We start from the raw sequence: 15233 nt of genomic DNA, 5'->3' as shown, positions 1-15233 counted from the left end.
GGCGAAGGAAACCAACTCTTAATCCCATGTGGGAGCTGCGTCAAGCTGGAAATAAACAGCTCCGAAAAGATCGTGGGATTTGAGCGAGTGACCTGTCAAAATAAAAGCGTTATTGGGTAGTAATATGTCGATTATTTATTTATTTTTTTTTTTGGGGGGGGGGGGGTGTCATATAAACAAAATTACGTCCGTTTAAATCAGAAGATTATAATTTAAATGTAGGCTTGACAATGTCACGGAAATCCAAACACAACAGAGTGCAAGTGCAGAAAAAAAAATCTCTGTAGGTCTGTTTTCAATTTGATCAACACAATCCACGTTTTCATTCACACATTTTTATTTTTCGCACAAGCAGTTTATATAACATAACAATATGATATAATATAATATCCCCAACATGTTGACTTTATTAGTGATAAACCCGAGGAAACTATCAAATATTCATATTTGCAAACCCGGTACTCTACCTTAAAGAATTACTTAATTCATTATCTTTTCTTTTTCTTTTCTTTTTTTTTTAGAATTCTGGTCGGTTCTCATAAAGAAAAGGACCAGCTAAGGCTCTTCTGATATACCTTTTGATATAATATAGGTCTACATGGTCTGCCGACATTTTGAGTTGTAAGACCACCAATGTACTGCACGTGGCTTTTATTTTGAAAGTCCACACCAGAAGTAGTCTTATTGATGATTTTAGTCGGTTTCATGCAGTCTTTTCCACAGTTCGCTCTCTGTCGGCACCAGGGGTTATGATCCTCCACAGTGAGTGTTGGATCTCCCTGCGGACAGACGCGCTCCTGCACAGACAGAGGACTCTTCTGCCTCTTTAAACACACTCTGACGCCTTTAACAGCCTGAAGCATGCAATGTGCTCTGTTTAAAGGTTAGACAGGGCGGACCGCTGCTGGACGGACACCCACCGCTGTCCAGCACCCCGGGGTCGCGCTTTGTTTTGCGGAGAGGACCCTCCTTTGCTTCAGCCAAGAAGATCTCCAGAAATCGTGGAAAAAATGGATCCTTTACGAAATGGGAATAATTGTGAGGATGACTCGCAGTGTGCTGAGGAGGAAGAAGTAGACCCAAGAATTCAGGTGAGATTTTGTTTAATGGATCCAGATGTGGTCGCCGGTGAAAGTGACATTGAAACGAGAACGTGAGGTCTAATGTAAATAGATTAGATTTACAAGGACAGTGGTTGGAATAATGTTTAAAAACACTGAACCTCACATTTAGTGGAGGACTTGCCGCCAGTAAAATGTGAAACATCACTTTTATACAATATTACTATTATACTGCAGCAATTACAGTGTCATTTAAAAGGTTTAAGTGTTTAATGATTGAATGTGGTTTCTAGACGCGCAGTAAATTGTTCCAAGGTGGCCACAAATAGATTTAAGAGAATTTGTCTCTTTAAGGTTTTCTCACAATACACAACACACACACACACACACACACACACACACACACACACACACACACGAGGCTGCATGCTCAGTAATTTGGTAAACAGAAGTCACACAGTTTAGCCTCTAGATACATAATCAGTTTTAACCACTCTCTCTCGCCCCTCTCTCTCTCTGTGTGCCATGTTGTCTGTAAACAGGGAGAGCTGGAGAAGTTAAACCAGTCCACAGATGACATTAACCGCTGGGAGAGTGAGCTGGAGGTAAGTCAAAAACACCAACCAGCAACACTGTTATCATCATTACTGCCTCTCCCTGCTGGGGTAAACACTTGAGCTGTGCTGCAAGAACACCCCGTCTCAAGGAGCCATTAAGACTCACTTTCAGACTGAAGATCCTGTGTTTTACTGTAAACAAGTGAAAATCGCTGTCAGTGCTGTGAGATAATCCACCTCGTTTCCAATACCGTTTCATGTGTTTCAGGAATTTGCCTGGCAACAAGGTCATTGCTTTGAAACAGTTTGCATGGAATATCTTGCAAAGATGGAAATTTTCTAAAAGCAGGAGCTGCTTCTGAGGGAAAATGTGGAAAAACTGCCACTTCTGTTTAATAACACTGTACCGCATGAACTCTAAGTGCTACAAGACACACAACTGTGATCTGAATGTTAAATATAATATTTGAATGGCACATTTGGAGCAATCTAAATCCCAAGTGCTCTCCTCGTTTCCCTGCGACTCCCCCAGCCTTCCTTTAAAAACAAACCAAACACTTTAAAAGAGGAAAAGGGCTGTAAAATGCAGCAAGGAACAGCAGAAAGATGGATAGTGGTGTTCTTTTTTTTCAGGGCTCGCTTGGATTTACATGTGTACTAGAAGGGTTACTGTTCACCTAAAGCAAAAACATTCCAGAGGCAGGCCACAGTTTTTCTTTTCCTCAAAGTAGGCCTCTTCTGTTTCTCATTAGACCCTCAGTCTCGTCCAAACTCCACAAACCAGAACTGGAATAAATATAACAGACAGAGTGGCAGAGAGAGAGAAGACAGAGTTTGTATGCACAAATCTTAGTGTTGGAACCAATGTTGCATATCACTTAATTCATGTTTTCAAGCTAAACAGGAAAACTATTACAGTCTCTGCTTATTTTACTTATCTGTGTGAAAGAACTGCCTGCTGTTGGCAATATTTTAAAGAAAACAGCAGTGTTAGTAGAGTCATTGATAAGAATATACGCACTGATATTAACAAACAGACAGAGAAAGAGGCAGAAATGAAAGTCAGGAGCTGAAGAGTGTGAAAGTGCCGTTGGCAAGCTGCAGGCTGTTTTCCCACAGAGTCTGGAGTTGATTAAGAACGATGTACAGTAGATTCAGAGGATTCAGGAAAATCTGAGTTTAAATCCATGCTCAGATATGAGGTTCTTTACTCTGCCAACAAAATGCTAAACTTCTTATGTGCCCTGGCAGAGAGATAAGATTGTGTGTGTTTGTGTTAAAGAGAGCAGTAAAGTCAGTCCAAGACTGTGTTATTATTAACTACCCACAATATGTGACCAATAACTTAGAGGATTTACCTCCCAGCATGCACGCTGTGTCACTATCTCATCACAGGAACTGGAAGTCAGGAAACATAATGATGTCACAGGAAGTGTGCTTCCTGTAGCACCCTCTCCCTTTTCCCACTGTTTTACTCCTCCGTCAATGTAATGAACAGGATGCAGGTGCTGCTGCCATTCAAACCCATATTCAACATACATTATATAGACACACATATACAACTGTACACACTCACATGCATTAACATACACACACACACACACACACACACACACACACACAAACAGATGGCCTGCATCAGTGCCACTGCTATATGGTTAAGAAGATGACAGACCTTATGTATGAATAAAAATGATAAAATAAAATGCCCTGCTACCATTGGCTTCATGCCAAAACACGCACGCACACACACACACACACACACACACACACACACACACACACACACACACAATATGTTACATTGCTCGCAAACATTCATAATTTCACCACCAAAGAGTGAATTTAGCATTTGCTCAACAACACCCACTGAGGCAAAAGGCAAAACTGAGCTGCAGCCGTGTAAATTAATGCATGTGCTTGTATCTGGGTAATGGTTTAGTGATGACTCAAATTTGAGGTCGCTGCTTCGGAGGCACAAGGCCAGATAGATCAGAGCCAGCAGGACAGCAGACAGACCTGTGCTTAACACATTAAACACGAGAGAAACTACACAGAATAAACTGATTAGCAACTGAAATTTAAATGGTTTGACCTGGGTGAAGTGCCTTAAAAAGACTAAGAGAGTACAGCCATGCTAGCAGCTAATGGTGCTATGAGCTATAAATACTAACATCAGCTTTCTCATCTTGATAATGCCTTGCAGATGTTTAGTAAGTATGATTACTGTGATTTAGCATGTTATGCTAAAAATGTACAGCTGAGGCCGATGGGAATGACATTAGTTTTGCAGGTACTGGAAGGCTAACAAATTGAATTTTTGACTTGTTGTCAAAGGGAGGATTATTCCCATTGTGAGGGATCACCAGATTTACAATTAAGCCAGAGGGAATCAAATTTCAAGACAGTCCATCCAATAGTTGCTGAGATATTTCAGTTTGGACCCAAGTAGTGGACGGACCAACTGACCATCACTGCTGTTCATAGAGCCATGCTGCTAGAATAGCAAAAAATTATTTAAACTCATTATCGCAGCAGCATCTCCACCTTCACAGCAGCTTTGAAATATTATGACTGTGACCTGTTGATTGATAAGTTTTCTGTGTGTTATGTGTGTGTAGGACTGCCGTCAGCGGTTTCGTGCAGTGCTGGTGGAAGCAACAGTGAAGCTGGACGAGCAGGTGAAGAGGATTCGGCCGAGCTGTGGATGACTCCAAACCGTACTGGGAAGCCCGTAAAGTAGCAAGACAGGTATACACATTCATACACACACACACACACACACACACAGAGGAGAACTGGACTAAGTGACTCTGAGGTCGGCAGACAGAGAGTGTGAGGGCAGGTTTACTGAGGATTAGCGATGAGAAGTTTAAAGAGCTCAGCTTATATCTACTTAAAGGAGTCAGTCACGTGATGTCTATTTAATACACACCTCTGTATCCTAAGCTAGCGTCACACACACACACACCAGCTCAGTGTGGAGGGGAACAATTGTCTGAGCTGGAGCTGCTACACTTGCTGTATCTTTCATAATCTGACTTGCTTCCTTTTCTGCTTCGTTGAAGTCCTCATGCTTGCTGCACTGTTACAGGTGGATGAAAAGTAGGGCAACTTCCCCAGTGGTCATTGAACTAAACCGAGCTGTTCTCTCTCCAGTGGGTAATGTCTTTTACTGTCTATTTTCTCCAGCTTGTTGAGGCTTTGATCCGATTGGATGGCACCAGAAATTTAGAGTCCAGCGCCCCCCCTGTCTGAGCCAATAAGGAAGGAGCTTATGAGTCATTCATCAGAAGGCTGACATTTGTGTGTCAGAGCTGAGCTGTCAGACTGAAATAGATAGTGTATTTGTGTGCATGTCCTTGCTTATCCCTGTTGCAATATGACAAACTACTGTACCTGCCAGGAGCGTCTGCTTCTGACAGCAACACGTGAGTGTCAGGGATTACAGGGAGGTTTTGAATTTTGATGGGACCTGCTTTCATGTGAAAGGATCGAAAGCCCTCCCTAGCTTTGTGTGTGTGTATCTATCTGCGTGTGTGGTTGTGTGTGTGTGTCTCTGTGTGTATGATCAGGGGGTTTAAAGAGAGCAAAGCCGATAACGCCTCGGGTTAAACTAGCGTATTGTCTGGTTATGATTTATGGATGAATATTAAATATTTTAAACATGACCTATTTTAAAGGAATTCGAATGCTTGCCCTCGCTGACCCTGCCAGAACACGCAAACATACACACACACACTCTCTCTCTACCTCTATCCATAAGCCAGCCTGCCTCATCCCCCAACCCCCCATGTTTTCCCCCTTACATTCCAACAAACTAGGGGTGGGTGGGTGTGGGGGGTGTATAGGAATTTGCATGTACCTGTCCTATCTTTTGTCCTTTTTACCCAGCAGTCTCTTCTGCACCACTGCCTGTCTGTCTGGCTGTCTGTCTCCTGTATCTCCTGTCTCTCTCAGCTTCCCTGTCTATTTCAGCTACCTCTGTACCTCTTCAGCCCCCCCCCCCCCCCGAACTGTAAATGGGGGTGGATTTCTAGAGACAAAGGTGCCAGACAGGGTGACAGGGTCTGACGCATGAATTAAAAATGTGTCCGCACACACACCAACACACACACCAAACAACACTCTTCAGTAGGATGATATGAACAGTCATGGTGCACATCACGAGGTGGCAGAGTGTTGTGGTATTTCAGACTAAAACCATTTTATTGTTTGCTTCTGTGACAGTCATAATGTGGTCTCTGTGACATCAAGTTAATTTCCTGATAACAAAGCTCATCATTTGCATGCTGTCTCATGCTCAGCAGGTTTGTGTGTCATAAAGATAATGGCAAGTTGATGTGAGCTACTCACGAGCGTGTGTTTTATGCAAATATAAAGAAAGCCAGGGGCTCGGGTTGTCACTGTGTTTGGTCAGCTAAGGTGATGAGCTGCCACTGAAGCTTTAGGAATACACAGTAACCCTGCACGAGAAAGGAAGTGTGCTGCTCTTTCCAGGAAGTCCTGTGAAGGATGGGCACTTGTGTGTGACATTTTATCTCAACATCTTATGGATGTTGCACTAGAGTCTCAGTTCCCTCTCTGTTCTGGTCTGCTCATAGTTTCTCCTCATCAAATATCCATCATCCTCCTTCTGTTTTCCCTGCACCCATCACTGCCTGGGAAATGGGTCATAACACAGGAGAAAGAAGGGGGGGTACATCCTTGCCAGTTTGTCAAACTGAACAGATTACACACAAAAAGCAACCGTTATCTTTCCGCCTAAGTCCTCTATCTCTTCACCTTCTTGAAGGAGCCATGGCAACCTTGGATAGCATATCTAATCACAGCAGCACTCAGATATCGCACTAATGCAGGCACAAAAGATACCACTTTTCGTGTTTTCTCCCTTTGTGTGAGACGTTGCAGACCTCTGCTTGCTGATGTCACTGTTGGATCCCTTATCGTAAACATGGCTGACAGTGGCGGGTGGGGGGTCACATTACAGGGGTTAATGTAGCCAGGAGGGCCGTGAGAAAAATGTGTAACAGCTGAGAGAACCACACTGACTTTTTGGGAGTGTGTTGTAGTTACACCAGATAGACAGGTTAAATCAGCTTTATTTGTTGTGTTACATATTTATAGCAGTTCACTGCCAAGCGAAACCAGACCAACATAAGTGGAATGGTTGGTATTAGTGTTCACATTGAGCGTTATTTTAATGTGGCTGCCAGCAGTGGTGCATTTGGAGCCATTCTGCCAACAATTTGTTGACATTTCTGTAGTTCTTTCCACCAAGTGGGAGGATTCATCACGTCATCACTGTCATATCACAGACCTGAAGTTACAATTGTCAAAGACTGACGTAACTGGTTTTTCCCTCTCAGCCGCTTTTAATTACAGTTTAAACCATATGACATGAACACACCATTAAGTACTAGCTTGTGTTAATATCTACCTACAACAGACAGAGAGCATTTTGATGCCAGGCCTCTTATTGCACAATGTGTAAGGTGTTATATCAGATGGCTACCATGCACCGAATGTAGCCTGATAATACCCTCATTTTCAACTTTTCTAAAATAAAAATGCCATCAAGTAGAGATGCATGCTGCACACATGTTGACTAGAGAGCAGATAGAAACAGAAATGTAATGTTAACATTTTAATGTGCATCGTAAATCTTTGAAATAAAGTGAATTATTACATTTCATTTCAATGCAGCTTAGGATCAGTTTTCTTTCTGGTCAGCTGGTGATATTGTAAGACATTTGGATTGCAACAGTTGATGTTTAAAACTATGAAGTTATCTCTCTAACAGGAATGAATGGTTATTCTGTAGTTTAAAATGACCATTTAGCTGCAACAATAGCACACAATAATCTTTTCAAAATGCTTAGGAATAGAAACACAAACTAGACCAGCAAGTTTTTTTTCCATTGTAGCTCCACAGTAGAATCAAAACACATAGACAATACAGTTAAAACAGGGCAAATGGCAGAGTGACAGACTGACACCCACTGCTTTACAGCAGCTGATTTCAGGGAAGGATGCAGTGAAGTTTATTGCATCAAACTGTTGCACTGAACAAAAAGTGCTCTTACTGCATACAGCTCTTACGTGAATTGGGGGAAGAATCAGAGGGAATGTGTGATGCAAGTAAAATGATCTGCCAGGTAACTTGGAGCAGAGTTGCTTCCACTCACAGTTTTGTTCTATCCTTTCTTCAGAGAGCCAATGTGAATGTATAAGACACATCCCTGCTGTGTTGAGGATATTTTCATCTGGAAGTTCCCAGTATTGACATTTAAATTCTGCTGATGTCGTCAGCTCAGTTTAACTAAAGGTCTCCATAACATTTACAAATAAGAATTACCCAGCTAACCAGATTTTCCTGATTATTTTTATCTCATTCAAAAGAATCTGATTGCTTAATCTTGGTATTCATCCAATAAACTGACCTTCAAGTCACGCCTGTCTGAGGGGAGCGAGTGGGTCCAAATATGTCCACCAGCTTGATGGGAATAATCCTCCCATTGATTGTCACTGTGGGCAGGAAGAGCCCACTGACAATGTGCCAGATTTTCTTGGTGACAAAGCTTGTGTTTGTCTATTGTATCAAGGCATGGTTGTCTTTTCAGTGTGTGTGCGTATATGTGCATGCAGTGCAAAATTTCTTTGTCCCTCTATGGCTGTCATAAAGTATCAACCACGGCTCCTCTGGAGGAAATGTAGGTCATATATTACAAACGCACACTTGAAGCAGCAGAGGGATTGCTGCTTCTCTCATACCATGTGAGAACGATTTTTGGACTTGAACTTGCATGTCAGACAAAAAGGGCATTTTAACAGGTTTGAGGCTGTTGTGATACCAAGATTTCTGCCAGCTTTTTCACACTTGCCACTTTTCATGACATCAGAATCGAGTGAAATCTCAGCCATGAGCTTCACAGCAGTAACATTTACCAAATAGTATTCTCAAGCAGGGCTATTGTAGCTACCTTGCTTTTGCATTTGATATGATTATAACTGTCTCTCTCTCTCTCTCTGAACTTCAGGCCCAGGTTGAAGCCCAAAAGGCCACCCAGGAGTTCCAGCGGGCGGTGGAGATCCTGCGGGCGGCCAAGGAAACCATCGCCCTTGCAGAGGAGAGGCTGCTGGAGGAGGACAGCCGCCAGTTCGACTCCGCGTGGCAGGAAATGCTCAACCATGCCACACAGAGGGTAAGGCACATGATGCAAGACAGCTGACAGTTACAAAAAGGTTCCAGCCTAACAAGCAATTAGTTCTTCGGGGTTGAGGTTTACTGTGCTACTGCCACTGACACTGGAGATTGTAAAAGTCCAAGTAGTCAGTATGATTATGGTTTCAACTTATAAAATAAACCACCTTAATGGATTATTTCAGGTGATGGAGGCTGAGCAGGCAAGGACGCGCAGTGAGGCTGAACACAGGAAAACAGCAGCCAACTACAACTCCTGTATCAGCCACATGAGGCAGCTAGAGAAGAAACTCAAACGCTCCATTAACAAATCCAGGTCTGTGCTTTTGTTTCCTTCGGGACAGACTAGAAATGAGCCTCCCCCCTGCTTGGGCCTCTCTATATATGTGTAAGTGTGTGAAAAAGAGAGACAGAGAGAGAGAAAGAGGGGATTCGTTTATGTCATCTGATGCAATCCAGATGTTTCATGTGTTTCTTGGTTGCGCAGTGTTGGGGTGTGCTGCCTTTGTAAGAGCTAAGGAATGTGACTGCTCATAGGGGAGTGTTATTCTTTCAGCAGTTACTCCAGTTTCTTCTGACCTCTCTCTAAATTTTTCTTCTTTTTCTCCCTCTGCAGACCTTATTTTGAACTGAAAGCCAAGTACTACCTACAGCTTGAGGTATGTATGTATTTAAAGTTATTACTCTAGAATGGTTGCATAACATCTGCCATTTGGTTAGCCAAACGCCCTGCTCACTTAGGCTGGGAAACAATTTCCTGTTTGTCAAAATGTATATTATTCATATGCACATACAGTTCTACCAAGAATGTGTGTTTGATTTCTCATAGCAACTTGAAGCGTCATGTGGATGAGCATCAGGCCAAACTTGTGGTTGCCAAGGCTGAGTACCGCACAGCGCTACGCAACCTAGAGAGCATCTCTGAGGAGATACATGCCCAGCGCCGCTCCCTCGCCATGGGAACCAGGGAGCAGGGTGTCGGCGCGGAAGGAGACGGAGGCAACGACGACATCGCCAACTTCAAGATGGAGTCAGATGGTCTGTCAAGTGAGTGCAACCAAAGCTTGTCATCCACTTCATCCATCCACATTATTAGTTTTTGTTTGTTTGTTTTGTCTAGTGCATCTGTGTGTCTGCATGTTTAATGTACATATCTCTGTGTGTGTGTGTGTGTGTGTGTTTCAGTGGTGTCAGTGTCAATTGACGAAGAGGCCAGTCACAGTAGCAGCTCAGAGGAGGAGACAGACACTCACTCCACCTCCTCACCCCGAGCCATGCCCTCCTCGCCGTCCTCCTCCTCCTCCCATCCTTCCACTTCTGCCTCCACCCCCCTCGACGTGCCCTGTCCCTACCCTTCCTCCTCTTTCTACTCCCCTTGTTCCTACATCTCCACCTCTCCCCCATCCTCTGTCCTCTCGTCCTCCTGTCCCGGGGGCATGGAGTTAGAGAGCCCCTGCAGCTCTAATGACCCAGACTCGGTGTGCGGCTCTGGGCATGCATCACCTCTCCTGGGCCCTCGCAGCCAGTGCAGTGGAGCTTCCTCTCCCGACTGCGACCAGGAGAGAGGTGTGTGTTCGTCACATCACTGTGTACATGTTTGCTGACTTCTGATGCGATGACTCATCCACTCTGTTGTAAATGTTTTGTATTTTGTAGTGGAGTGTAAAAGAAATCCTTTAACTTGGTAATATGCTTATTCGCTTTTTTTCGGAATCAGGACGTCATTAGCTTAGCTTAGCATAAGGACTAGAAGCAGAGGATAATAACTAGCCTGGCTCTGTCTAAAGCTTGGAAATCTGTCTACCAGCATCTCAAAAGCTTACTAAATTTAACCTTTGTGTAATCCTTACACAAACCGAAATGCTAAAGTCAGCACTCCTGTGAAGTATCTCTGGCTGTTGCATGAGCTGCTAGATATGGTTGGTGAACATAGGTTGTGTTTTGGTCTTTGTACAGAGTTGCAACCATGTAACTTCCACTGAAAACTACAAATTGTCATTTTTGTATTTCTATTTGTGTTCTTATTAAACAAACTACGCACAACACAAGACTTAGTGAACTTGGTGTTGGTAGGCATTTTTTTGAACACTGAACAGAGCCACCTGGTTCGCTAACTAATGCTAAGCTAACATAAGCAGTCCTGACTCCAAATTTGTACTCATACCAATATTATTGTATTACTCTGGGAAAGAAAGTGAATAGCAGTATTATCTGAAATGTTGAACTTTTCCTTTACTTAATGTAAAGCTTCTAAATGTTCATATTGATAATGTACACATCATTATTATCGATACTTTATCTCAGTCATAAGATGATTGGTAAGTCTTAGATATCAGATATTTTGTGAGCCCTGAATCACACATTTGAAAGGATTTTTACACAGCATATTCACATATAGGTTCAAGGCCAGTCTACATATTTTAGCCTGGGTTGGTTTGTCTGAAGTACTCATACAGATGTTTAAAAGCCAGCATTATTATTCACACCCTTAAGTGTGAATATTTTTAAGGAGAAAAATCACTGCGCTGTATCCAGAAAATTATTGATTGAGTCCTGCTGAATTTCGTCATTGGAAAAGCGTTTGTAAGTGCATTTTGTTAATAAGGCAGCAGATCAGTGCAACCAAACCCTGACTGTTTATTTATGTGGAATCTGACCAAACAGTTGTAAGAGAATTAAAGTGAAAGGCTTCTCTTAATCAATTAGAGTGTTATTAATAATTTTTACAGTGAATGTGTTGTAATTTGCGAACAAACACCATAATATCTGTCTCGCTAGAGCTGGATGATGATAACTGGCAAATATTTGGTATCCCTGGTTTCATTTAGCTTGCAGATTTATTAACCAGTGTGAGCTCTTTCTTTCTGTGTTTGTCTTCCAGGTGACAGAGCCGAGGGAGCAGAGGCCACAGTAGAAGCTGGTCTGAACAAGTTAACTTTGAATGTCACACAAAAACAAGGGGACTCTGGGGATGAAGAAGAAGACCCCCATTACATTAACCCTGAAGTCTCCTCTCCCAGTGCAGCCACTGCCATTCTGCTACTCAACACTGTCTAATGAACGTCCGTCGCAACTAAAACGCTCACCAGCTTCAAGTCTCAAACTGGACTCACTGGCAGATGATGTCAAACAGAGCAGGGTGGGATGCTTACTGTGAGCTATGAGAGAGCAAGCTGCACACTCCCAGCTCCAATCAACCTGACATTATGTCACAATATTCACATTAAAGGTGCTATATGTAGTGTATTTGAACATCAGTATATCATTGTTAAATAGATTGTGAAACCATGTGGATGTATTGTAAACAAATAAGAGCAGGAGCAAGATGACCAGCGGTCCCTATTTCACAGCATTATTAGTGCTACGGTTATTCAGTAGACTACATTTCCCATTAACCGCCTTGCTTTATATTGCAAAACTGATTTCAGTAGCTCTGTTTCTGCTTAAAGAAGAACACCTTCTTTTTTGTGCCATAAAGAAATTTCCTCTTGTGGTGTACAGCAGTGTGGCTAATTTCCTGTCCATATCATAGAGTTTGCCAGTCTTCTCATCAGTGGTGTAGCTTTATAGTGATGTGTCAAAGTTAATGTGGTTAACTTTTATTGATGTTGATGCGCTGCACTTGGCACAACTAAGAGACTTTTTGTATAATGTGAACAATGAGCCTCTTTTTTTTTTGGCTCGCAATCTCGACGTGAGGAACCAAATGGGACAAAAACAAGCTGTCTCATGTTGGACTGTATCTTTTTCTGCCTTGATTTTTGAACTCCTCCTGTAACTCACTTTATAATGTTTGGAGTTATAGCTTTCAAGGAAGAAACTGGAGTGCGAGCAGTACTCCGAGCACTAAGAGACTTAAGATGGGACTGAACCTTTTGAAACACAAATGGTCTTCCATTGATATTTTTGAATGAGTGAGTAAATGTATTCTTGGTGTAAAATGAAAACCACCACCAGGAGGTGATTTGTATGTGTGGCTGAGCGAATGATTTTTATGAGTGTGTGTCTGTTGTGTTTTTGACAAATGTTCAGATACTACCCTGTAGTACAGATATTCTATATTTATACTCCTGTATTCTTGTATTTGAACAATGTTTTGTGGTTACTGTTGTCATCGTTTAACACAAATTAAGCAATAAACATGTGCTTCATGTAGCATGCTTGTGTTTGACAATTTCTGTTAGCCCTTGAGGTTGTTGATCTAAATATTGGTTCATTATAGCCTGTCAGTGAATTGGCAGATTCATCTTATTAAACAGGAGAATGTGGTGTAAAATGACTCTACTGGGTAAGATAATATTCCAAACTTACTTACTTCAAACTTATATTTATGTTTGTCTGTTGGGGGAACTCTTACGCAATGGTCGGGGTTACAGAAACTTGAGTCAGGTCAAACACTTACAGCTGTCTTGTACTGCCACAATTGAGTGTGTCGCCTTGTTTGTACAATGAAAAGTACTTAAATAGATTTGCCCAGGACGATCTTGTACGCAGGGACATTACACAGTAACAACCAGCTTTGCTGAATCAGAATTACAGCTGCAGAAGAAATCTCTCAAGATTTCTAAAATATGTAGCCTAAAGAAACAGAAGCCGTACTAGCACAGCTCTGGGGATATGTTGGTTGATATATTCTCACTGACTTTGGTGATGGGTGACATTTTTATTTTTTATTGAAAACCAGCCATTAAGGGGGCTGTAGTGAAAATTGGTACAGCTGTTTATGTTCCCTTTAGGTTGACTTTTCCTCCAGTTTTTCATTTGGCCAATATTCTGCTTTATGACCAAATACCTGTACAACTAATGATGTACTGTACTATACTTTGTGTTAAGTGTTAACTACCAAATGTATGCATGCTAACACACTAAACCTGGATGGTGAACATGCTAAAACATTATACCTGCTAAACATCAGCATGTTAAAATATTCACATTAGCATGCTGACACTGACACTTAGCCCAAAACAGCACAGTGCTCAAGCACAGTGTCAGTGTCAGTTAACATACTGTAAACAACATACTCTGATACAGGTAAAAGTTATTTTGGACACTAACCTGAACTTTTTAAAGCCAACTGGAATATTTTTTCATTCTATTCAAAGATTTTTTTTTTCACCACTGGAGACAAAGGGCTCAATATGTGCATTGGATTTGAAAGTTAGGAAGTTTGAATCTGTTCCTGCCAAATCTGTTTCTGAAAAGTGACCATTAGGTCCTTTCCTCCTGACTGTTTTTCTTTTCCTCTGTCCTTCAGCTGTTATTATTCATTGAACACACACTCTGACTGTTTTTATGGTGGCTCAGCTGTTGCACTGTTTTCTCATGACTTTACTTAGAGCCCTAGGACTCCCACTTCAGTTCAGTTCAGTGCAGCATAGCCTCTTTTACCTTGTTTGCCAGCCCCTTCTTTCTTCTGCCTGTCTGCACATGTTCCTAGAAGCATGCTGCCTTTCAATTACTTTGCATCCTGTGATTTCAATATATGTGCCAGAATAGCTCTGGACTCAGGTCTTTTAGGGCAGATTGGAAATAATATCCCCCATATGGCCATATTCTGTCAAATACTGACATCTAGTGAAAGGTTTAGGTTTTGTATGCACTCCTCAGGTTTGTAACGAGATTCAGACCAATTGAAGCAAATACTTTTATCATCTTGCAACTCATTCATGGTTTTAGTTAATTGTCAAACACACAACTATGTATACATATACATGTATTTTGTATTTATGTATTTCAGGAGAAACCAAGGTCTCTCTTAAGGGACCTAAGTCAAATACAAACCTGATGGCAAAGCTGTTGATTTACCATGTCAAGTCTACTTTAAACATAAACATAAGCCTAAAATCACAAATTTTGATATACTCTGTACACCATAGAACAAGCTCTAATCTTAGAGGCTAAATTTGAGTAAGGAAAAACTCCACAAAAACCCTCTAACAGGAAAAATGTAGAGAAATAGGAGCAACAGAGGACGGATCCCTCTCTGTGTAATGAGTTTTCAGAAGTAAGACTTTTCAGAATTAAGTGGTAGCGATGAAGAGAATGACATGTCCCAAGAGGACAGCAAAGAGTGTCAATTCAGGAAAAGAGAGCACAGGATAGATCAAGAAGCAAAAAACAGAGAGGCAGATGCACAGATTGGGAACTCATGGCTACTGGGCAAACAAACAAAAGGTCAGAATGGTGCAGTGTTCATTGTGCATTTGTTTCCACCATTTGTGTTTACAAAAAATGTCATTTCATAGTTAATGGTGTTAATTTTCATGTACACTGAATGTGTTTTCGGTCGCTGTAGTCATTTCTCCTGTCGATACAACCTGGGATGACATCCCTTCGTGAAGTAATTGCAGTGTAAGAACTGAGGGCCAATCCACACCTCATTGCATCTTTGTGATTTTTTTTTCACATTTT

General features: G+C 41.8%; 1 protein-coding gene across 1 annotated transcript; it reads left to right on the top strand.

Annotated features, from left to right (window-relative positions):
* Positions 1 to 706: 706 nt before the first annotated feature.
* LOC108900405 (SH3 domain-binding protein 5-like) lies at positions 707 to 12978 on the top strand. Its single transcript, XM_018701433.2, is given in 10 exon segments — positions 707 to 1091; positions 1604 to 1666; positions 4240 to 4311; positions 4313 to 4369; positions 8659 to 8823; positions 9008 to 9138; positions 9439 to 9489; positions 9652 to 9869; positions 10008 to 10388; positions 11704 to 12978. Coding segments are annotated over 10 exon segments (1395 nt in total). The 5' UTR covers positions 707 to 1010; the 3' UTR covers positions 11880 to 12978.
* The last annotated feature ends 2255 nt before the right edge of the window (positions 12979 to 15233 follow it).

Source organism: Lates calcarifer, linkage group LG3, assembly GCF_001640805.2.
Source record: "Lates calcarifer isolate ASB-BC8 linkage group LG3, TLL_Latcal_v3, whole genome shotgun sequence".
Taxonomy (NCBI): Eukaryota; Metazoa; Chordata; class Actinopteri; family Centropomidae; genus Lates; species Lates calcarifer.
Note: the sequence above shows the minus strand (reverse complement) of the source record. Positions and strands in the feature narration are given on the sequence as shown.